Below are 25158 nucleotides of genomic sequence, written 5' to 3'. Positions count from 1 at the left end.
CATGTGCATTTGAGAAGAATGTATAGTCTCTATCTTTCATATGCATAATTCTCCAGATGTCATCCAGTTGGTACTCGTGGATCACCTTCTTCAGAACTCTTGAGACCCCCCTTCCCTCTGCACATAAGAGGTTGCATCCTTTTCTGGGTCCATACAAAAATTAAAATCTCCCGCTACTATCAAACGGCCTTTTTTAAAGTCCATTAGTTTTTTCAACACACCTTTCAAAAACATCTCTGGTTTCTTATTGACTAATATACACTCGATTCCTTGTAGTTTACCTTTTAAAAACAAGAATCTCCCCTCCAGGTCAGTCTTTCTATCCTCCAGCTCAAATCTTATATTCTTTGCCAACCTTATTGCAACCCCTTTTGCTCTTTTAATTGGAGAGTCGGCATAATACCATATTGGATAATATTTCGATTTTAATTTCACGTTTGACTCTATCTCAAAATGTGTCTCCTGCAAAAATACCACTGAAGATGCTCTGTGATGTAACTCTTTAAATAATCGAAATCTTTTCTCAGGACAATTCAACCCATTCACATTATACGTTATAAACTGTATTTCTTCCATCCTTCTTAAGTCTCTCTACCTCTCCTTCAATTCTCCTCCCCCTCTGTCCTTGCTTTTATACCCCCCTCTATCATGCAGAGTATTGACCCTAAACCCCCCCCCCCCACCCTCCAACCTAACCCCCCCCCCCCCCCCCCTCCCTCCCATTGTTTTCCCCTACCCCTTTTTAGGCTTGTAAAATGCCTACTAATCATTTGTGGGTCTATTCCCACCTTTGATTTAAGACTTTGGGGTTGGCCTCCGCCCATGAACGGCTCACCTCTCCTCCAACCTCCCCAGTTTCCCTCTCTCTATCAAATTGACTCAGAAAATTTCCACTACCCCCACCAGCCGGAAACTCCGGAGGGGGTACCATATCATCAGAAGGGGAAGAGAGAGAGAGAGAGGGACAAAAAAAAAAAAAAACCCTAATTCTCCCCCCTCTCTCTCCCTCCCCCCAAGCCCCCCCCCCCCTTCCTCCCCTGACCCGCTGCCAGTCCTCTTTCCTTATATCTTCTATTTCTCGTTTTTCTTCTTCCCATCCAACTATCTCCATTCTTTGCAAGTCCAGTTTGTCACAAAAATCTCTCAGTTCCTCCGGAAATCTTAAGTAAGCTGTAACTCCATTTCTCCATCCAGTTAGGCATTCTGGGATTCCCTATCTATACTGCACATTCTGCTTTCTCATTTGCTTCAACAAGAGTCTCAGGGATCTCCTTCTCCATAGGGTCTCTGGTGTTAAGTCTGCATATATTTGGATATCTATATCTCCATACTTAATTGTTGATCTTCCTTTGATCTTCCTCCAGATCTCATCTTTATCCCCAAACTTTTGAAATTAGACAACTGTATCTCTCGGTCTCTCCTTCCCATTAACCTGTTTGAACTTTCGTATTCTGAACATTCCATCCAATTTAGTCACGTCTGGTTCAGATCTGTCCATTATGGAGTTTAAATTTTACTAACTAATTCATACAATGTTTCCACTTTTGCAGACTCTGGAATTCCTCGTACCCTGAGGTTACTCCTTCTTTCTTTATTTTCTTGTACTTCCATCCTATAAAGCAATTTTTTCTGAGTGATCCCCATATTTGTTATTTTCTTTTCTAATTTAACTATGGTTTGGGCCTGATTTTTAACTTTCTCTTCCGTTTCTTCCACTCTCAATAACGGATGCCCTAAATCATTCCGAATAGTTGTGATTTCTTGCTTTATCATTTTCTCCAAACTTTGAAACATTTCTGTCATCTTTCTTATTTGGTACTTGTAGTTCGCCGTCAGATTCTTTTTTTCTCCATACTATCTCCATTTGTTGACTACAGCTGCTATTCATGACCAATGATAATCTAGGGCTATTTCCCAGACTAGTTTCCATTTCACCTTTTTCACTAGCGCCTTGGGACCTTTCTGGAGTAATGTTTCCTTGAGATGTGTATTTCTTAATCGTACCCGTTTGGGACCCTTTGAGCCATACTCCTTTTAGCTCCTTTATTCTTCATGTCCTCTCTGGGTCTTATTTTCTTCTATATTCTCAAGACAGGTATATACCAAATGTCTTTAATTTGTGACCCAGCCTTGCCTTACTATTTTTTCTTTTACTTTGCTTTTCTGAATCTCCTTGGTCCTCTTCTCCACCCTTGGGAATCCCCCCTTCCTCTCCTTCACCTTTTGCTCCTCTGTCACACAAGATTACAGTACACAAAAAGTCCCAGCCGCTCTCACTCACCCTACTCTTTTTTCCTTTTCTAGGCAGCGGCTTCGGGTGGAGGGATTTCCTCAGCAGCTCAGTCCTAGGGGGATTCCTCCAGGTCTCCTGCACTTTTCAGTTATTTGGGGTCCATCCTAAGGTAACAGGCTGGGTCTCTTGGGTCTCCTGGGTCCAGGACCAGTCTGCAAGCCGGGGAACGAAGCCAGGAGTGAACCGGCACCTCCCTCTCTCCTCGGGACGCTGGCCGGCTTCCTCCCAGAGATCCTCCGTGGCTGGTCACGTGGTCCCACCGCGTAACCTCGTCTCCCAGCAGCCCGAATCCTTGTCTCATGAAGCCCCGGGGGGATCGACCTCTCTATCCACCTCACGTCCTGCTCACATCCCCGGCTCTCCGGGCCTCTCCTCCACAGCCCTCCACACTCCGGTGAGTCTGCCCCTTCTTTCAATTGCTCCAGAGTCCCTGGGGAGGTCGGGAAGCGGAGCCTAGCAGAAAGCTAGTGCCTCGCGCTCTCCTCGGCCGCCATGTTCGGGCCAAGATTTGGCAATAAAACCTGGAAGCCGATTGGTTTCTACGTAGAAGTGAGCCTGATGTTGCACTCTCCAGCTTTAGTAAATAAATCCCAATGGCTCATAAAAAAATTTACTTATTCTAAAACTGGTTACATCTCTCTTCACCAGCCTCTAAAATATCCCTTTCAAACCGTTATTAGATAATATAACTTCAGACTTTGACAAGCAAAGGATTTGGTAAATACAGTGAGGAACAGAAGTATCTGAACACCCTGTGATTTTGCAAGTTCTCCCACTTAGAAATCATGGAGGGGTCTGAAATTCACATTGTAGGTGCATTCCCACTCTGAGAGACAGAATTTAAAAACAAAATTCAGGAAATCATCAGAAAAATTTTGTAAATAAGTGATTTTTCTCCTTCACTGATATGCGCTAATGAGGCTGCAGTGATGGGCACTGATAGGTGGCACTGGTAGGTGGCACTGATGGGCATTGACAGGCATCACTGATGGGCACTGAATGGCAGCACTCATATATGGCACTGATAGGTGGCACTGACTGGCACTGTTAGGTGGCACTGAAAGGCAGCTCAGATGAGCACTGATATTTGGCATTGATGTGCACTGGTAGGCACTGATATATGGCATTGATGTGGCACTGATGGGCACTGGCAGGTGGCACTGATGAGCACTGACAGCTGGCATTGATGGGGCTACACTGATCATCAAGGCGCACTGATCAGCAGTGCCCTGGTGATCAGTGTAGATGTCCCCTCCGAGGAATGCCGATTTACCGGCTCTCCTCTCAAGCTGTCAGCGTGACAGCTCGTGAGGAGAGAAATGCCAATGCATTTCCCTGTTTACATGAGATCAGCTGTGATTGGACACAGCTGATTACATGACCGAGACGAATTCTTCGGCTCTTTCAATCTCTCATTTTCCTCTGATAATTCATCACAAAGTTTATATTTCTCAATCAAAGCTTCTCTAATAGTAACTGCATGCAATTTAAAATTTACAATCGCAGTTTTTTTTTTTTTTTTTACTGCTCCCTGACTGCCCTATAGCAGAATTACTGCTGCAGGGCTGGGCAAAATCAACTGTGTGTATATATATGTGATTTTGTATTTCCAGGTAGTGGGCGCGTGCCGCCCTACCCACGCTGCCATTGGCAGCTTCAGCTGTCCATCACCGGGTCCCGCCCGGAGATTCCCCGCTGACACCCGATGATCGCTGAGGAACAGTGACAGAGGAGAGGTCTGTATGTCAACAATACAGATCTCTCCCCTGTCAGCTCCAGCACACTGATTTGTATTGCTGTGCATAGCAGGAGGGATTTTGGCCCACTCCTCTTGGCAGATCCTCCCCAAGTCATTAAGGTTTAGTGGCTGACGTTTGGCAACTCAAACTTTCAGCTCCCTCCACAGATTTTCAATCTGATTAAGGTCTGGAAACTGGCTAGGCCCCTCCAGGACCTTAATGTGCTTCTTCTTGAGCCACTCCTTTGTTGCCTTGGCTGTGTGTTTTGGGTCATTGTCATGCTGGAACACCCATACACGACCCATTTCAATGCCCAGACTGAGGGAAGAAGGTTCTCACCCAAGATTTGACGGTACATTGCCCCATCCATCATCCCTTTGATGCCGTGCAGTTGTACTGTCCCCTTAGTAGAAAAACACTCCCAAAGCAGAATGTTTCCACCACCATGTTTAACAGTTGGGATGGTGTTCTTGGGGTCATAGGCAGCATTCCTCCTATCACGGCGAGTTGAGTTGATGCCAAAGAGCTCGATTTGGTCTCATCTGACCACAACACTTTCAACCAGTCCTCCTCTGCATCATGCAGATGTTCAGTGGCAAACTTCAGATGGGCCTGGACATGTGCTTTCATGAGCAGAGGGACCTTTTTTTTTTTTAAATTTCCAGTGTATATATACCGCCATTTTTAGATGCTATAACTTTTACGTAAACCAATTAATTTACACGTATTGGGAATCTTTTAAGCAAACACATGTAGCAGAATACATTTTGGCCTAAATGTATGTTGCATGACCCCGCAATTGTCAGTTAAAGTAACACAGAGCCGTATCACAAAAAATGGTCTGGTCAGGAAGGGGGGTAAATCCTCTGGAGAGCAAGTGGTTAACATTTCACAGAGCTTATTGCTACTGCATTCTGAAACTGGACAATGTCCTTGTCTTTACCCCTTAGAGAATCTGGCTGGCAACATTCAGGGTTCAAGGGGGTCCAGGGGGCAAGTACAATCCAGATGACTATGGTGGAGCAACTTGACCCCCCTCCTGCTTTCCCTCTTCCCTGCCTTTTCCCAACCCCCATCCCAGGCTGAAGCTCCCCTCCAAGTACTCTCTGCTCACTGAGTTGGTCGGGCCTGCTGCACCAACTCAGAGTTCATGAACTTGCCGGCAGGGAGTGGCTGGGGGCTGCAACGGGTACATTTTACTCCTCTTCAACAGGAAGCCTTGGGGTGTGCACTCTGAAGCTCAAACACACAAGTATATATATATTTATACATATACACACAGACACTCTTAAGCAGCCCATAGATTATACAATTTTGTTTTCTTCCATCACAGGTTGAAGTTCCTGATGAACTGGCCAAATTTCGAAGGAAGGAAAGGGAAGGGAGGAAGAAATATCTGCAGAGCCCCACCCTTTCATCAGCATTACAGGAGTCACTGTGAGGCAGGAGATAGAAGGGAGGGGGGACTCTACACTCACGGAGGGTGGATGGATCAGTAGGCTGCACCTTTCCTCTGTATGTCATGTACCTCAGGTTACTATTATTATAATACAGGATTTATATAGCTCTAGCAGTTTGCTCAGTGCTTTACAATATAAAGGGAGACAATACAGAAACGATACAGTTCAATACAAGAGGGTTAAGAGGGTCCTGCTCCTTGGAGCTTACAGTCTAAGAGGTGGTGTTACAAAAGGTAATAACTGTGGGGGATGAACTGATAGGAGGAATAGAAGATTCCGTTATTAGCTGAAGGCGGGATAGGCTTCCCTGAAGAGAGAGGTTTTCAGAGATCGCCTAAAAGTGGGCAGAGTAGGCGATAGTCGGATAGGTTGGGGTAGAGAATAAGTTCCAGAGGATGGGGGAGGCTCTAGAGAAATCCTGGAGATGAGCATGGGAGGAGAGATCAGGAGGTCATGGGAGGAGTGGAGAGGACGATTCGGGTGATATTTGGAGACAAGATTGGTGATGTAATTTGGGGCAGAGTTATAAATGGCTTTACATGTTCTTGTTAATGTTTTGAATTTGATTTGTTGGGCAATGGGAAGCCAGTGGAGGGATTGGCAGAGAGGGATGGCAGATATGGAACGGTTAGTAAGATGGATGAGTCTGGCAGCAGCATTCATGATAGACTGAAGAGGGGATAGCCTTCGATTAGGTAGGCCAGTGAGGAGGGAGTTACAATAGTCAAGGCAAGAGATAACAAGGGAGTGAATAAGTTGCTTTGTGGTGTCGGAGGTTAAGAACGGGCGTATCTTGGAGATGTTTTGGAGGTGAAGTCTACAAGATTTGGACATTGTTTGGATTTGGGGCTGAAAAGACAGATGGGAGTCTAGGATTGTCCTAGTACCCTAGCATGAGGGGAGGGACTGATGGTTGTATTATTGATCTTGATGGAGAAGTCAGGGAAGGGGGCACGGGCTGGAAGGAATAGTATGAGCAAGAGGAGATTGAAGGGGTAAGGTGAGGAGTAGAAACATAGATTTGTGTGTCATCAGCATAGAGATGGCACTTAAAGCCATGGGAGATTATCAAGTGACCAAGGGAGGAGGTGTAGATGGAGAAGAGAAGGGGTCCAAGGACAGAACCTTGAGGGACCCCTACAGAAAGAGGACGTGGAGAGGAGGAGACAGTTATAGGTAATGCTGAAGGAGCGTTGCGATAGGAGGAGAACCAGTAGAGAGCAGAGTTTCTGAGGCCAAGACAGTGGAGTTTTTTGAGGAGGAGGGGATGGTCAACAGTATCAAAAGCTGCACGCAGAGGTCAAGTAGAATATAGAGTAGTGGCCATTGGTTTTAGCAAATAATTAATGAATTTTAGTAGGGCAGTTTCAGTGGAGTGTAGTGAGCAAAAGCCAGACTGTAAAGGGTTGTCAAGAAGGTTGTTGTCAGTGAGGTAGGATCTCAGAAGATTGTAGATTAAGCATTCTAAGAGTTTAGAGGTAAATGGGATCAGGGAGATGGGTCTTAAGTTGTTCAGGTTGGTGGGGTCCAGTGAGGACTTTTTAAGTATGATCTGTGCATGCTTTAGAGGGGTGGGGAAGGCACCATTAGAGAGGGAGAGATTGAAGATGTGAGTGAGGGAGCATATGACAGAGGAAGAGGGTGACCGTAGTAGTTGAGAGGGGACAGGATCAAGGGGGCAGGTGGTGAGATGGGCTTCTGAGAAAACCTTTGTGACCTCTTCAGTAGTTGCAAGGTCAAATGAGGAAAGTGTTGAGGGAGGTTTAGTATAAGGTATGCTAAGTGGGATATATGTCTGTGCAGTGGAGATGACGCTACGAGTTGCATCAATCTTGTTTTTGAAATGATTTGCAATCTCGTAAACAGTGAGTGACTAGGTGGAGAAAGTAGAGAGTTAAAAGTAGAGAAGAGACGACAAGGACTGGATGACAAGGTATTAATAAGAGTGACAAAGTAGGCTTGTTTGGCAGCTTGGAGGGAGGAATTGTATGTTAAGAAAGCAAATTTATATAGGGTGAATTCTTGCTGAGATTTGGTTTTACGCCACATTTGCTCCAGTGCATGACTATGTCGCTTAAGATTTCTGGTGTCATCAGTCTGCGACGGTTGTAATGGTCAGAGCCTTATACTTCGTGTAGTTAGAGGAGCAAGTGAGTCTAGTGTGGATGAAAGCGCACTGTTGTAGACAGCAGTGGCCAGGTCAGGGCAGGACAGGGGAGAGATTCTGACATAGAGGCGGTCAGTTATAGAGTGGAAAAGAGAAGGGTTTAATGCAGTCCATAGACTGCTCAAAAACCGTGCATTTTTTTGAACGATAAACAAAAAATCGGTAATTCGTTAAACTGACGTAACCACCAACGATTACAAAAATCGGCCGACCAAGTCAAAAAGTTCACCCCATATAACAGCCAAAACTTCTCCTTTCTCAAAACTTTTTTCCTTCCAGGTCACGGCTCATGCGCATATTTTTTTTTCGTTAAAACGATCGTACGATTTGTCCACCATTGACGTGAAAATCGGTCGTTTTCCACAAATTTTCCAACATGACCGATAATCCAAAAGTGCAAAAAAACCCGAAAACCGGCCGACCAATTAACCCACTAACAGTGCGAAAATCGTCCGATTAACCTTTCGGACGAAAAATCGGCCGATTTTCGAACCGTCTATTGCCGGCATAAGTTGTGAAGGTTTCTGTGGGTAATTGTTTGCTGCTTGGAGGGATAAGTGTTTGAAAACAAGGACACTGAAGGTGATGAGATTGTGATCAGAGAGATCAAAGGGAGTGTTGGTGAGGTTGTAGGGAGTGCAAAGATGGGAGAAAACAAGGTCTAATGTATTCCCATCAGAGTGAGTGGAGGACTGTATCCATTGTGTTAAGGCAAAGGATGAGGTTAGGTTGAAGATTTGGGATGTAGCCGGGTTGTTCACACTAATGGGGATGCTAAAATCTCCAAGAATGATAGTGGGTATTTCAGAAGAGAGAAAGTAGGGTAGCCAAGCAGAGAAGTCATCAAGAAAGCGCGACACCGGTCCAGGTGGCCGGTTTATCACTGCAATCCTCAGAGAAATGGGAGAAAACAGCCGAATGTAGTGAGTCTTGAAAGAAGAGAAGGATAGAGAGGGAGGGTTAGGAAAGACTTGAAAGGTGCTCAGTGGGGATAGAAGCAAACCAATTCCACCTCCTTTCTGACCACTGGGTCTGGCTGAGTGAGTCCAGGGAAGGCCTCCGTAGGAAATTGCTGCGGGAGAAGAAGAATCTGATGCTTGAAGACAGGTTTCCTTAATTGCTAGTAGGCTAAGGGAGTGAGAGACAAAAAAGTCATGGACAGAGATGAGCTTATTACAAACAGAGCGGGCATTCCAGAGTGCACATGAAAAAGGTTTTTAGAAGCATGGGGATTGAAATTAAATTAAGTGGGTTCTGGATATTCCCAGAGGAAGGAGGGTGCCTGGTATGGGGGTGAGATACAGGAGGACCAGGGTTTGGGGATATATCCCAAGTGGTTAGGAGAAGGAGGGTAACGAAAGTAAGATGGGAGCGGGATGCTTACGAGTGCACATGCCTTCCTGTCCTGGTGTTTATGTCAGCAGGTGAGTAAAGTATTAGCAGGAGGTGATGAGAGCAGTGGTAGGGATATGGTAGAAGTGATGGTGATATATATACATTTTGGGGTGAAGCAGAGGCGTAAAGAAATAATATTTTGAGAACGGAGGATAGTAATATGAAAAGGAGGAGTAGAGGGGGCATATTAAAAGGTACATGGACGTTTGCTTGCTGTCCATCGAGCGTGCAGTAGAGTTCTTTGTTGTATCTTCCGGCTGCTTGAGTTATCCTGCTTTAGTTAAACTGCTGTGTTCAACTGCTGTTTTGCACTTCAGCGGAAAATGCACTCATGCAGGACAATGCTCCGTCTGTGACTGTACCCCTCCCGCCCATAAACTGGCCTAAATTTAAAGGGAGATGATCAAATGAGCAACTCTTCTCCACCCAATTTGGAACTGATAAGGATCACATGAATTTGGGGGGAGGTTGGTCAAAACCAGACCAGCCACAGACACAGGCCAAAGTCATAAAAGATGAATGATCCTCTGATCACAGAAAGGAAAAGGAGGTGAGAATCAATCACCACAAGCAGACAAAAAGATATGGCACTAATTGTAGAGTTGCAGCGAGGCAGTTTAAAGTGGAGATCACAGAAAAGCATTTACCCTAAGTTTGCAAAAAGTCAGTGCATAGCAGGGAGACAGTTCAAGGTGATCACAGAACAGCATTTACCTGTGAAAAAGCAGAGAGGACAACCGCTGTTTTGCACTCCATCAGAAACTGCACTCGCGCAGGACAATGCCCCAGGTGTGTGCGTGTGTGCGTGCGTGTATGTGTGTATATATGTTTGTTTGTGTGTGTGTGTATATATATATATATATATTACATATACATACACTTAAATAAAAAAAGTCACACTTTCAATATTACCTCAATCAGCATAGAAAAATATATCCTACAGTCACTAGGACGTGTCTCTTACGCTGATTCCTCTTTTAGATAAAATCTTCCTCTATTCCTTCCCTCCACCCCTGGTGCCGTAGTCTTCCAGTGCTGCAGGGGTTAATAGAACTAGGGCTGTCTAGGCTCTCATCAAAAGAGCCCAACTTTCCCCACCATTTCTGCCTCGCTGTGCCATTCATAGAAGCTGTACTACATCTTCTATTAAAGAAAAACAATCTCTGAATGGAGGACACATGTAGGATTGATAGGTCCTCCCCCTCCCTTTAGACAGTTATTAATTGTTAGCAGTTGAATGTATAACAATAAATCGGGTAAAGGTGATTAAATAACTAATCTACAAGAACTTCAAAAAAATGTGTGAATCTGAATAATAAAACAATTTCAGTTAATTAAATAGGTAAGAGAACAGGATTAATACCTGTAACAAAATACTACACCCTTACTATGGATCTAATACAAATATATAAATAAAATGTATCTAAAAGCTATGTATGTTTATAAAGCAAACCATACACTGTACAATCTGATGACTAATCTGTTGGTAGTGACTCTGTGGAAGAGGCATAGCCTCGAAACGTGTCAGCCATTTGGAGGTCTATAGTCCCCGACCAGACACCTTCCAGGGAGATTGGACCTTGCTGTATTTTTTATGATGTGCCTTTGACTTTCATTCTTTTGTGAGTATATCACATTTTATACAATAAACCAATTTTTAAAGGTAATGCACTAGGCCTGTGCGCCCTTTCTTTGTCTTTTAGCATACACTTGCAGTAAATGACATGGGCTTGCCCAAAGTGCACTGTACAGCAGCAGTGTGGACTGTGGTACCACTATTCAAATCAAGGACAGAACAGATCATGGGGCTGTCAGATTGTAGGGTTGCATATGCTTTTTTAGGTATTTGTATAACCTAGCTGCCTAGTTCTTCACCAAGAGGCAAAAATCCACCTTCACCTGTGTTAACCCTCTCCTGCTACTTTAAGAGCTGATTTTTGAGATATAGATAGAGCTTTCTCTGGTGATATTTAACTGTTTTTTAACCCATTACTATATAAAGGATTTTAAACTTTGCAAATAATCTGCTACATTTGATAACAAAATAACTGTTACTGGCTTACACTACTCTGGTGACACTAGGACTGGTGTGGGGGCTCAATTTTGGATAGGTCTCTTGGAGGCAGTAATTACTGCCATGCTACCACGAGTGTTAGCGTGGCTCCTGGTGAGTGTACCACCGCAGCTGGAAAGCCATCTTTCAATGGTGGGATTTTTTTTTTAGTAAGGTACGAATTAGTGTCTAGTGCTGAGCACCATCAAGGGCCTTATCTCGATTTTGGCAATTCCATTTTCATAACCCTTAAAGTGTTACTAAACCCAGGACCCTGCATTCACTATACCTGGTCTCCCACAGTACACACAACATGGAAATGCAATTATTTTTGTAAATATAAACTGCTAAATACCTTTTCTCATCAGTATTTAGGACAGTCTTGTGACTTCTATCAGTGTTCAGCAGAACACTGGTTAAACCTACTAGGATTTTTCATTCTCCTCGGATTGTCCTATAAAGCTCCATAAACCCTGACCCTCTGTCTGGACATTGGCCATGTGCTGATCACATGCACTCCCCCCCCCCCCCCAAAAAAAAACAAAACAAAAACCCTAGCAATACAGTTTTGATTTTACTGTTGTGGGTTTAGTAACACTTTGAGATGTATTTAAACTCCCCAGAAATACAGTTGGGAAAATAATTTTTTGATCCCCTGCAGATTTTGTAAGTTTTCCCACAAAGAAATGAAGGGTCTATCATTTTTATCATAGGCGTATTTTAAATGATAGAGGCAGAATATCAACCAAAAATCTATAAAAAAACACATGATACAAATTAATTGAGTTGCAGTTCAGTGAGTAAAATAAGTATTTGATCTCCTACCAACCAACAACGATACTGGATCCCACAGACTGGCTATGTGTTTATGTGGCTTGCAGATTAGTCCTGTCAATTTAAGAAGGTGCTCCTAACGACATCGCATTATGTGTGTAAAAGAGACCTGTCCACAGAATCTTTCTTGGGCACCATCATGGGCAAGATCAAAGAGCTGTCAAAGGACATCATGGACAATATTGTGGATTTGCACAAGGCTGGAATGGGCTACAAGACCCATCAGCAAGAAGCTTGGTGAGACGGAGACAACTGTTGGAGCAATTATTCACAAAAGGAACAATTGAGTACTGTCCGTGATACTTTTTTTATTTGCACTAACATACAATTTTGAGGACAAGCTTTCGGGGTATGTCCCCTTCTTCAAAGTCCAAACAGTACTATTACAAATCACAAAGTTTAAGCAGAATGTTAGAAGGGATTGAGAAAAAAAAAAGACTACAGATAAGATACATCAAGAGCGAGGGGGAGGGGGGGATACTACATTCACACAGAGGGGGTCAAGCTTCAGCTAATAGTCATAAAGCTGTCGGATAATGGTTGAGGAATCTCATGTCCAAGTTAAGGCCGTTATCTTTTGTGTCAAATAGAATTATCATTCTTAGTTCAAATATTTTTCTTTCCTGGATAGATTTGAATTTTCCTTTCAGAACCAAAACATTGAGGTCTTCCATATTGTGGCCTGGTTGTGTGAAATGGTGTCCCACAGGTGTGCAAAGGTCACCTTCTTTATGTTCCTTGATGGTATGTCTGTGCAGATTCATCCTTGTTTGCAACTTCTGTTCTGTTTCACCAACATAAGATCCTTTGCTGCATTTTCTGCACTGGATAAGGTACACAACATTACTGGAGGTGCAGCTGTATGATCCGGAAATATTGAAGATCCCTTTTGAGTGTCTGTAAAGGTCCTACCTTTTCCCAGAGGTTATGCAACTCCATGTGCTGGCATCCATCTTGGATTTATGCTGAGCATGGTGGGAAGCTTTTATGCCTTCAGGTCTCTGAGGTCCATCCCCCAGAGGGGTGTGGCTGAGTACATATAAGCCTGTGATCCGCACATGCTCTTTTCACTTGTGTCTTGTGTCTTTGTCTTGCTACAGCTCTGTGTATATGCTCGTGACTCTTCTGGTATTTGACTCGGCTTGTGACTAGACCATTCTCTGTGTTTTCCTTCGATCTGACCTTCCATTGCTGAACCCGGCCCATGACCTGTGATTCTCTGTCTACTGTTCTGTACTGTTTTGTCCCGTTGTTGTTGGCCCAGCTTGCCTGACTACGCTATTGTCATTCTCACCAGCTACACGCCATTGGCGGCGGCCATTACCGCAGCCGGGGTGTCTCGGGGGCCGCGACCTGGTTCCTGGCTGCGTCAAGTCCATCCCCACCATCAGGGGCCCTGGTGAAGGGCAGCCTGGGACTTAGACTCCGCGCCCTGAGGGACTTCGGTCTGTTGGTGGTGGTTGTCGTCAGCCAGTGCGTTACCCTGCCACTAGGCCTACCTGTCCGTTCCACAGCCCTGCCCTGACAGTGTCTGACACTTTTTGATGGATTGATTTGGTTGCACAGCTTGCAGCGTTTCTTATTGCAGGGTTTGCTTCCATTATTTGTGACATCATAATCAGAAGGAAGTTTCCTACTGATTATTTTATTTCTGAGGTTGGGGGGTTGTCTGAAAGCCAGTATTGGGGGTTGCTGGAATATTTCTTTCAGAGTTCCATCCTCTGTTATGATGGGTTGTAAATCTTTGATTATTTTTCTTATTCCTTCTAGTGCTGGGTTGTATGTGGTTACTAGAGGTACACGGTTGTTTGTTTGTTTTTTTCTCTTTGTACTGAAGTAGATTTTCCCTTCAGGTTCTCAAGGCTGTGTTTTTGCTGGTGTTAGTTTTGTCCTTGTAACCTTTCTTATGGAAGGCGTCTGCTAGTGTCCCAAGATGTTTATCTCTGTCTCTTGGGTCAGAACATACTCGGTGGTATCTAATGGCCTGACTGTGTATGATGGCACGTTTCGTGTGTTGGTGGTGGAAGCTGGAACTGTGGAGGTAGTTGCATCTGTCAGTGGGTTTCCTGTATATTGAGGTGTGAAGCGGATCATCCCTGATGTATACTGTGGTGTCTAGGAAGTTGACCTGTGTGTTTGAGTATTCCATTTTTAGTTTGATTGATGGATGAAAAGTGTTCATCAATGAGTAAAATTGTTTTAGGTTTTCTTCACCTTCTGTCCATATGATGAAAATATCATCAATATAGCGAAAGTATCTGTATGGTTTTTGTTCCATGCTGTTCAGGAATTGTTCCTCCAGGTCAGCCATAAATAAATTTGCATATTGGGGTGCCATTTTACTTCCCATTGCAGTGCCCATACATTGAAGATAGATGTCTTTATTGAAAGCAAAGTAGTTGTGTGTAAGTATGAATTCAATGAGCTGTGTAACATCCTCAGCAGTGTATTTGTTGTTTGGTGAGGATGATAAAGATCTGTGACATGCAGCTAATCCATCCTTGTGAGGGATATTACTATACAGGGATACTACATCCATAGTCACTAGAAGTGTATTAGATGGTAATTGCTGTATGTTGTTGATCTTGTTCAGAAAGTCAGTTGTGTCTTGCAGGAAACTAGCAGTATTCATGACTAACTGTTTTAAAAATTTTTCTACAAAGCCTGAGATTTGTTCGGTGAGTGTATTCATACCTGTTATGATGGTTCTGCCTGGATTTCCTGGCTTGTTGATTTTGGGCAGCATGTAGAAGTCCCCGATTTCTGGATGATCCGGAATCGCATTTATAAGTTCTAAATGTAGGTGGGCTGGCAGTGTTTAATGAGACCTTTTAATTGCTTTGTAAAGTCCTGGGTCGGATCATAATCCAGTTTTTTATAGTAAATGGCATTTTCCAGCTGCCTCATGGCCTTCTTGTATGTATTTGTATTTGTATCCATCACAACAACTGCTCCCCCTTTGTCCGCTGGTTTGATGGTGATGGCCTGATTGTTGTGCAAATCGTGTATAGCCCTTCGCTCTGTTTTAGTCACGGACTGAAATCGTCCACTGCTTATCTGTTCCTGTCCAAAATTTATGACGCTAGCTTTGAAATGTGCGCACATTGGAAGGGACTTACGCTGACACACAAGTTCAGTCTATGAATACTTCTAGTTTATTATAATGAGAAAGTGAACTTATATATGCAGAATGATGCAAGAGTCATGCGACAACAGCATAAGCATTATATTAGTCTTTGATTGGTCATTTCCACACGAAAACAATCTCCGTCATGGTATAGGTGTGATCTTCTTCAGTCTTATCTTATAGAGAAGAAAAACATTCCTTTGTTTCCCAAATCACACGGTGGGAGGGGGTCTGTGTGTGTGAGCAGACATTTCTTAAGCAAGGATTTCTTATAGTACCACAAGGCCCAGCAGGCAGAAAATATTCACACAACATATGTATTAAAATATAAAAGTAAATATTTATAAAACTTATAGAAATAGCAAATATATATATATATATATATATATATATATATATATATATTAGGAAACAAAATAGGCATTTTACCAAATCCATCACAGCTCTAGTGGTGAAAGATTGTACGGAGTTTTCTTTTGCTGGGTGGATATCAGGGATGTAGCTCACAATCTGAAGCTATCAATATAGGTGTCCAGTTTGGGGTTGCGTCCTTGTGGAGGTGTGAAGCAGCTGTTCTTTTTCTTTGTGTAGCACTCCATTGTCCATTCTCCATTGAAATATTCTTTGAGCCTCCTGAAGAAATCCTCCATATCTGACAATACTTGTAAATGATCCAATTTGGTGGTTGGGCAGAATGTAAGGCCTTTGGAGAGGATGGTTAATTCTGGTTCGGAAAGTTTATGCTTTGACAAGTTGATGATTCCAAGTTCCTCTGTTATATCCACATTTTCAGTCGGGTCAGCATTTACACAAGGGATCCCTTGGGATTCCGGATTAGATTCCAGGTCACTGATGGTAAGAGGTATAGATGTTGGGTTGCTTTTATGTTTAGGTTGTATCCAAAAGGTCTGCTCTTGGTGCAGCTTCTGAAGTTTTTTTTGTTTCCCATTCATGGCAAGTTTTTGTGTTTTGTCTTTGTAAAGTTTCCAATTCATTCTTGATTTGGTTAATGTTGGTAGGGTCCATTGATGTTAGGGTTTCAAACAAAGACTGTTTTTGTATCCGGATAGTTACCCTTTTTCCATACAGTTTGTGAATTTCACAAAAGGAAGAAATACAAAATAACCATCAATCGCTCTTGGTCTGGAGCTCCATGCAATATTTTGCCTCATGGGGTAAGGATGATCATGAGAAAAGTGAGGGATCAGCCTAGAACTACACGGGAGGAGCTTGTGAATGATCTCGGCACAGCTGGGACCACAGTCACCAAACAAACCATTGGTAACACAATATGCCGCCATGGATTGAAATCCTGCAGCGCCCATAAGGTCCCTCTCCTCAAGAAGGCAAATGTACAGGCCCATCTGAAATGTGCCAATGAATATCTAAATGATTCAGAGAAGGATTGGGAGAAATTGCTGTGGTCAGATGAGACCAAAATTCAACTCTTTGGCATTAACTCAACTCGCCATGTTTGATGGAAGAAAAATGCTATGATCCAAAGAACACCATCCCTACAGTCAAGCATGGAGGTGGAAACCTTATGCTTTAGGGCTGTTTCTCTGCTAAAGGTACAGGCCGACTTTGCCGCATTGAGGGACCAATGGACGGAACCATGTACTGTAAAATCTTGGATGGGAACCTTCTTTCCTCAGCCAGAACACTGAAGATGGGTTGTGGATAGGTCTTTCAGCATGACAATGACCCAAAACATACCGCCAAGGCAGTGGCTAAAGAGAAGCATATTAAGGTTATAGAGTGGCCTAGCCAGTCTCCAGACCTTAATCCTATAGAAAATTTATGAACAGAGCTGAAACTTCAAGTTGCCAAGCAATAGCAAGAAACCTTAGGGATTTAGAGAAGATGTGTAAAGAAGAGTGGACCAAATTCCCTCCTGAGATGTGTGCCAACCTGGTAACCAACTACAAGAAACATCTTACCTCTGTGCCAACAAGGGTTTCTCCTCCAAGTACTAGGTCATGTTTTGCTTGGGGATCAAATACTTATTTTACTCATTGAACTACAACTCCATTTTATAACACGTGTATCGTATTTTGTCTGGATTTTTGGTTGATGTTTTGTCTCATTTAAAATACACCTATGATAAAAATGATAGACCATTTTATTGTAAGTGGGTAAACTTACAAAATCTGAAGAGGATCAAATAATTATTTTCCCCACTGTATGTTGCACATCACATGTCTGAAGGTATACCTGGATGACAACCATGGCTACATAAATACAGTGGAGTTGGGTGACATAGCCATGTAAGGATGGGAAGTGTGATATTTTTAAAATTACTAGGTTAAAATAAAGGGGATGAAACTGAAAAAGACATCAAATGTATCCACCTCATTCAATGATTGGTAAACTGCTTAGGTGTTACACAGAAAGTGCCCCTATTTAAGGCTTTCCAGGCAACATCAAATTTTCAGGTGCTTTCCATGCTTCAAGGTTTCCCGTTTTGAACTGTTGCGGGATATCCTTCTTTTGACTCATATCCCATAAAGTTGCCTTCACTTTTACCAGGAGGGGTTCAGAGCAGCCAGCCTTGGCTTGCATGTCTCCCTTTTTTTTTATCCTTTAGCGCTGATTCACACTGAATGCCACTTTGAAATCTCGCAACTTCACTTGAAGTAGCGTGATTTCAAAGCCACAGATCAGTGTGATTTGTACTTTCGATTTCACTGCGGCTTGCTACTTCATTTAACAGAAGCTACTTTACATTGTACTGATTAAGATAGTTCCATATTAATACATTAGATGTGACTTCAGGTGCGAATTGTAAATTGCATGTCTCACTTGAAGTCGTATTGCTGTAAACCAGGGCAAAACTTCATTGAACAAGCCACAAATAGAAGCTGATTTGGCTCCATGCACAGCTGCACCAGACATTGCAGTCTCCAGTTTTAGTATATCATCCCCATTGTGTTACTTTTGTCAATTTGTCTGTCTCTGTCACTTCCAAAGGAGATTTTCTTGACCTTTCTTAATATGGTATGGAAGGATGGATTCCATTTATTCACTATGAAAGGTCCAAGTAGAATTGTCGAATGGCAGTTTTACTTGAGGAGCAACTTCATAGACATCTGTGCATCTTCATGCACAGTTGTCTATGCAAGTCTCACTTCAAATCGGCAAAAGTAGTGCAGGAACTTATTTTCTAATCCAATTAGAACAGTTCCATTGCTGATCATTGCATGCAATTTGTTGTGCAATTTGAACAGCCATATCACATAACAATTTGCATCAGTGTGAACCAGATCTAAGTGGAATACCCAAATCTGCAAGGATAATTCTTTTGTTATTTGTGCATTTTCAGTATGTACCTGATGATTCTGCTTCTTTTTTTGTTTTATAATTCTAGAAAGGCCTAAACAAAAAATAAAAAAAAAACCATGGTCTTCTGTTACAGCCAAATATTTCACCTGCTGCTATTTTTCCAAACACTGTGTTTTGTGTGTGGGCAAGATGCTTGGCCATATTTCCACATGAAGGTATGACTTTTAAGCCTCAAGTCATCCACTTTTGACCAGGTTTTTCTTCCACGCTGTAGATGGGTGTACCAGGCCTGAACTGATGATGCCACTAGACTATTTTCTGCTTGTGAAGGGAAGCCAGCATTATGTATCTTTCATCTGCTGCACTAAGTTTCCTTGGCCAACCACTGATCCTTAACATTGCCTGGATTTTGTGCTTCTGTAAAAGAGCTTTGTCAGCACATCAGCAAGTCTGCCTGTGAGAGAAATTGGTGATGCAGTCCCTGTGCCTTGTTGATGTGTTCAATCTTGCCATTGCCTAAGGCCTCATGTACACTTTGAAGCTCAAAAAATTTTTTCCCCTACAGGAGTTTTCAACATCAAAATGCAGTAAAAAGCTGCTTTTGCGTTAATTCATATGTGTTCCCGTGTGTTCCTGCTCCTGACATCAAAGCATTCTATTGGCCAGAATTTTGGCCATTAGAATGCAATAAAACGGGAACACGTGTTAAGGTGCCCAGTGTTTTCATGCCATAATGTGAGCTAATGCTCGTTTTTTCACTTTTGAGTGTTTTATTTTATGCTCCTCTCCTGAATGCACAAGTGATTTAATTTTTTTCTGCCTGTAAACTCCCCTGCCACTAAAATTCCCGGAAACTTCTATAGTAGGCATGGACACAGAGGATAACATAGAGGGAAGCTTGCAGGCAGATAAAATTAAAAGCTCAAAACAGCTCAAACTTCTGTAGTAGCAGAAGTAGAGGCCCAAGGGTGCCCATACATGGATTGAAATTTGGCCGGTTTGGTACACAATTCAATATGTCATTTGACTGAACAAGCCTGGCAGTTTTTCTCCAAATTAGTGCCACTGGCTATAGTTGGCAACATTATCATTGTGTTCTGCTGACAGGGAAGGTACCCTGTCAGCAGATTAAAATAGCACTGAGAGGGATTCCCCCATAAACATTGAATATGTTGATGGGGAAATCAAGCAATTTTCCCTGTGGTTGAAAGGAAAGATAATTGCATAACCTATGACCTTCCTAAGATTTTTTTTTTTTTTTTTTTTTGTACGTTCAAATGTCTTCAGCAGCCTCAACTTGTTGGTAGTGCATGGCTTTCCCTCACTCTTTTTCTTTCTTCCTACAAAGCTGATTCTGTTTGATTTATTTACTGTATTTAAGCTACGTGTTATCTTGTTGATCATTACACATGTTCATTATAACTGTTTAATCATGCACTGGACCATATGCCTGCAAAATCCTATGTTCCAAATGGACCTTGGAGAATTGATGCTGAACGGTAGACACCAATGATGGGGTACTATTCCTCTCACTGACACCAATGATGGGCACTATTCCTTCCAATAATACCAATGATAGGCACTATTCCTCCAACTGGTACCAATGATGTGGCACTATTCCTCCACCTACTGACCACAGCGGCAATGTAATTTTTAAAATCTCAGACCACCAAATCGGAGAAAAAGTCTACTCCCATTGATGCTGGGGGCATTTTTTACTCACTGGCTACAGTCCAGCCCCACTAAAGTTTGAAGGACAGTAAACTGGCTCTTTGATTAGAAAGTTTGAAGACCCCTCTCTAGAAGCTGGAAATCACTGTACTAAGCACCACTACTCCAGTTATCTCCAATATCTTCTGGGTCCACTGCCAAACAGCTGATTTGCTGCATTGTTAACACAGGAGGTTGGCACCTTGGTACGGGCCCCATTTAGAGAACGCTGTGCATTTTCTCAATGAATACAAAGCCTTCTCCGATTGGATGATTTGGAGAGGCAGTGTGGTGAGGTCACATTTACCTCATCCAGAGAACACTTTGCATTCATTTACAAAATGCAAATCATTCTTTGAATGGCACCTGTGTCAAGGGGCCAACCTCCTGGTGCATAATGCAGCAGGGCAGACACTAGGCACAGGATTTAGATGCTAGTTAAGATCACTATAGTAGTAGTGTAGTACATTGATTTCCAGTTTCTAGAGCAGTCGTCTCCAAACTGTTGCCCTTTGTTAGCCTTTATCCAGCCCTTGGGTCCCTATTTCCCCCCAATGATATGATGCACTATCCCTCTCACTGACACCAATAGTGGGGCATATCTCCTGCCACTAACACTAATGATGGAGCATTATTCCTCCCCTTAGTATCAATGATGTATCACTATTCCTCCCCTGACATGATGGGGTACTATTCCTCATACTAATACCAATGATGGCTGTTCCTATTCCTACAGACCACCAACCCTGAGGCCATGTTTATCCTTGCTCATTCTGGGCTCTGGATATTTTCTACCCCCACTTGCCACAGCCGCTCCCCCTTAAAGACAGTAAAATGGCCCTTTGTTTGTAACGTGTGGAGACCCCTATCCTAGAGGCTGCTATACCCCAGCTGTGGAAGACTGGGGGTTATTTATTAAAACTGGAGGGTGCAAAATCTGGTGCAGTTCTGCAAACAAACCAATCAGATTCCAGGTTTTATTGCCAAAGCCTAATTGAGCAAGCTGAAGTTAGAAGCTGATTGGATTTTATGCAGAACTGCACCTGATTATGCACCCTCCAGTTTTAGTAAATCTCCTCCACTGTGTCTGATTTTATATTAAGTACAGCATAATGACTTTATACTCTGTATATGACAGATTATTATGTATATTGTTATTAGTATGTATAGTATTTGTATATCATAATATAGTGTTGTTATTTTAATGGAAATCTGCGCTGAGAAAAATATCTAGGCTGCCATTTATGACACTTAAGGCCTCCTTAACAAAGGTGATTACATGCATACATCGGATTTCAGCATGGAGACTCAGCAGATTCTTGTGGCTAGAAGTACAGGTGTATGAACAGCAGCAGCTTTTCAGCCTGTACAAAGACATGATGGGCTGAGAGAAGCAGTCACTCTTCGCCTTTATCCACACAGAGCGCAGTTACCTGCAGTTAGGGTTGGATGTCTAAATCTGGATGAATCTGTCTGTGGCCAGAGTTGCTCATCTGTCCCTAACAACATGTAACTGCTGAGTGTGTGGCTGCATGTGAACAGCTTGTCATTACTTTTTACAGGCTGAGCAGCTGCTGCTGTTGCTATACATTTATCATCAAAGCCACAAGAATCTACAGATTCTTGCCACTAATCTGGTGCATACAGAATGGCCCGTGTAAAGGAGGCCTAAGACAGGAAATTTGTTACTGGCCGGATTACCGGGTGAAAATAAAGGAAAAAAAAAGCTCTAAAAACAAAACTAATGCAGCCACCACATTTAGGGATTGGTATGCTGTAATATACACTATATCAGCTTGTTTATTGGTTTAATACTGCTTTAACCCATTATATCATTAAGACTGCAAGGAAAACTTCATTTTCAGATGGAAGTCAACAGTGGAAGCCTACATCTTTCTCCCAGTACAGGTGTTTTTTTTTTTTTCAAAGTATGAAGTGTTTGGTTGTGGCATAAGTAAAACTGATTTAATGACATACTTCTCATCTTCATCTTTTCTCTTCTGTCAGCATACATGGATTTCAGCTACACTGGACAAGGTTACAGCTTTTACCAGGATCACATACCTTGCATACTGTTGGCACTTTCAGTACCAGTACTCTCTGGAAATATTTGATAGAAGATCAGCATAAAAAGAAAAAGGACCCTCACAACGGAAAGGAGAAAAGAAGCAGGAGAAAAACAATATAGCACAAAATTAATATACTAAAAGTACCATACAAAACTGAGACAGAAGACTAGATTTTTTAAAAGTGGTTCACCTAGACTTTAGGTGAAGTGCCATAACATACTCCACAATGGCAAACAATTCTTCTGACCACCATTGTGCTTCTGCTTTGAATGATGGCAGCTTTGAAGGAGATTTCGGATGCAGTGTAGAGGAACTGAGAGAGCTCATGGAGTTAAGAGGTGGAGAAGCAGTAACCCGTATACGGGATACATATGGTGGAGTTCCTAGCATCTGTCGGAGATTAAAGTCCTCTCCTGTGGAAGGTTGGTATATAAGTAGCTGAGGTGTTCCTTAATGGTTTAAAGTTCTGGAAGACAACAATTTGCTTTTAATTATTTACAATTAATGCTGTCAATGATTTTATCAACTTCACTAATTTCTTTTGAGATTTCTATTGATTTTAGTTATTCTACAAGTCACACAATACCACTATTCAGTGAAACCCATTTTGAATTAAATGGATCTAAAAATAAGAAATATGCGATGAACACAATTCTGAGAGCTGTGTTGATCACATAATACTTGTGTATGTTATAAAGTATACTTACTCAACTATATGTTTTATTCTGTGCATTTAACCACTTGACCTCCAGAATGTTTTACTCCCTTCATGACCAGAGCATTTTTTTTGCTATTCAGCATTGTGCTACTTTAACTGGCAATTGCTTGGTCATGCAACACTGTACCCAAATTAAATTTAAATATTTTATATTTAATATTTTATATATAAAGCTTTCTTTTGGTGGTATTTGATCAACACTGGGTTTTCTTTTTTTATTACATAAACTAAAAAAACCCCTGAAAATTAGAAATATGATATTTTTCTACTTTGTGGTAAAAAATCTATTCAATAAAATCAATGTAATTGGTTTGTGTGAAAAGCATAGCGTTTACAAACTATGGTACATACTGTATACCGAAATGTATGCAGCTTATATTTTCTCACTGTTTATCATATTTCTTGAGGTGCTAAAATGCCAGGACAGTACAAACACTCCAAAATGACCCCTTTTTGGAAAGTAGACACCCCAATGTATTTGCTGATAGGCATTTTAAGTTCATGGAAGATTCTAATTCTTGCCACAAGTTTTTGGAAAATCACAAAAAAAGTTTGGGTTTTTTTTTTTTTTTACACAAAGTTGTCAGTTTAATGAGATATTTCTCACACATGCCATGGGTATATGTAGAATTATACCACAAAACACATTCTGCTACTTCTCCCAGGTATAGGGATACTATATGTGAGATACATTGTGGCAGCTTAGCCATGTACAGGGGGCCCAAAATCCAATGAGCATGAAGGTTAAAAAACTTCGAGCATTTACAACCACTTTCAGAAATATAACTTTTCCAGCCTGTGATTTTAGGGTCTCTGAAAATGTGATAGTTTTCTGACTATCTAGTATCTTTAGAGTCTCTTCTTGCGCAGAACTGTGTGCCATGATGTAGCTGTGCTGTACCCTAGACCAGGGGTCTCCAAACCTTTCAAACAACTGGCTCAGACATTAGGGGGGTCGGGTTGTGGCCAGTGGGGGTAGAAAATGTCCTGGGCACAGCATAAGCAGAAATATAGCCTCAGGGTTTGTGGTCTGTAGGAAGAGGAATAGTGCCTCATCATTGGTATTAGTAGGAGAAATAGTACAGCATTATTGGTATTAGTAGGAGGAATAGTGCCCCATCATTGAAATTAGTGGGAGAAATAATGCCCCATCATTAGTGTTATTCCCACTATTGGTGTCAGTTGGAGGGATAGTGCCCCAAGGGCCAGATAAAAGCTACCAAAGGGCCACAGTTTGAAGACTACTGCTCTAGAAGCTGGAAACCACTGTAGTAGGAACTGTTATTACACCACTACTATAGTGACCTCCACTAGCTTCTGGATCCTGTGCTGAGCGTCTGCCTTGCTGCATTGTAAACACAGAAGGTTGGCCCCTTGCATTGGTGCCATTCAGAGAATGCTTCGCATTTGCCCCACACAATCTTGCCTCTGCTCCTCGTTTATTCTGGACATCCGGGAGGCTCCACTTGATTGTCTTTCCCTCATAAATGCTAAAGCTGCATGTATAGCTTGTGGCCTTCTCACAGAGCTTATACAGTTTGACCCCATATCTGGCATGCTTGCTGGGGACAGGGGAATTGCCTACGCAGATGTTTTGTTAGGGCATATACATGTCTGCAAATTTCTGGAAAAGGTAATTTGAGGGGCTGAATTTTGTGAAGCCAATCATGGTTACGGTCACCCTGAAGACATAGTTAGTCTGGTTGAAAAAAAACAAAAGTCCATCCAGTTCAACCATCAAAAAAAAAAAGTTATAATCCTATACCCACAGTTGATCCAGAGGAAGGCAAAAAAAAAAAACCCCAGCAAAGCATGACACAATTTGCTCCTGCAGGGAAAAAAATTCCTTCCTGATCCCCCGAGAGGCAATCGGATACTCCCTGGATAAACTTTACTTATAAATGTTAGTATCCAGTTATATTCTGTGTATCTAAGAAACAATCCAGGCCTTTTTTGAAGCAATCCACTGAGCTAGCCAGAACCAACTCTTGAGGGAGTCTATTCCACATTTTCACAGCTCTCACTGTGAAGAAACCTTTCCGTGTTTGGAGATTAAATTTCTTTTCCTTCAGACGTAAAGATTGCCTCCTTGTCCTCTGTGATGACCTCAGGGTGAATAGCTCTACACCGAGTTAACTATATGAACCACTGATGTATTTACAGTTGTGTTCAAAATAATAGCAGTGTGTTGAAAAAAGTGAATAAAGCTCAAAATCCTTCTAATAGTTTTTTTTCCATACACACAAATGCATTGGGAACACTACACATTCTATTCCAAATCAAAACATGAAGAAAAATGATATCAAATTTT

At 42.2% G+C, this 25158-nt stretch overlaps 1 protein-coding gene across 1 annotated transcript in view; it reads left to right on the top strand.

Moving 5' to 3' along the window:
* Window positions 1-25158, top strand: part of LOC149469316 (plasma membrane calcium-transporting ATPase 2-like) — a 284319-nt gene that overhangs the window by 140267 nt on the left and 118894 nt on the right. The window contains exon 2 of the mRNA XM_089669397.1: window positions 22068-22551. Within this exon, the coding sequence (XP_089525523.1) occupies window positions 22356-22551 (196 nt within the window). The 5' untranslated portion in view covers window positions 22068-22355. The remainder of the gene's footprint in view (window positions 1-22067; window positions 22552-25158) is intronic.

This window comes from Staurois parvus, unplaced genomic scaffold (assembly GCF_062004578.1).
Source record: "Staurois parvus isolate SC_StPar_1 unplaced genomic scaffold, SC_StPar_1.0 ptg000074l, whole genome shotgun sequence".
NCBI classification, from domain to species: domain Eukaryota; kingdom Metazoa; phylum Chordata; class Amphibia; order Anura; family Ranidae; genus Staurois; species Staurois parvus.
Note: the sequence above shows the minus strand (reverse complement) of the source record. Positions and strands in the feature narration are given on the sequence as shown.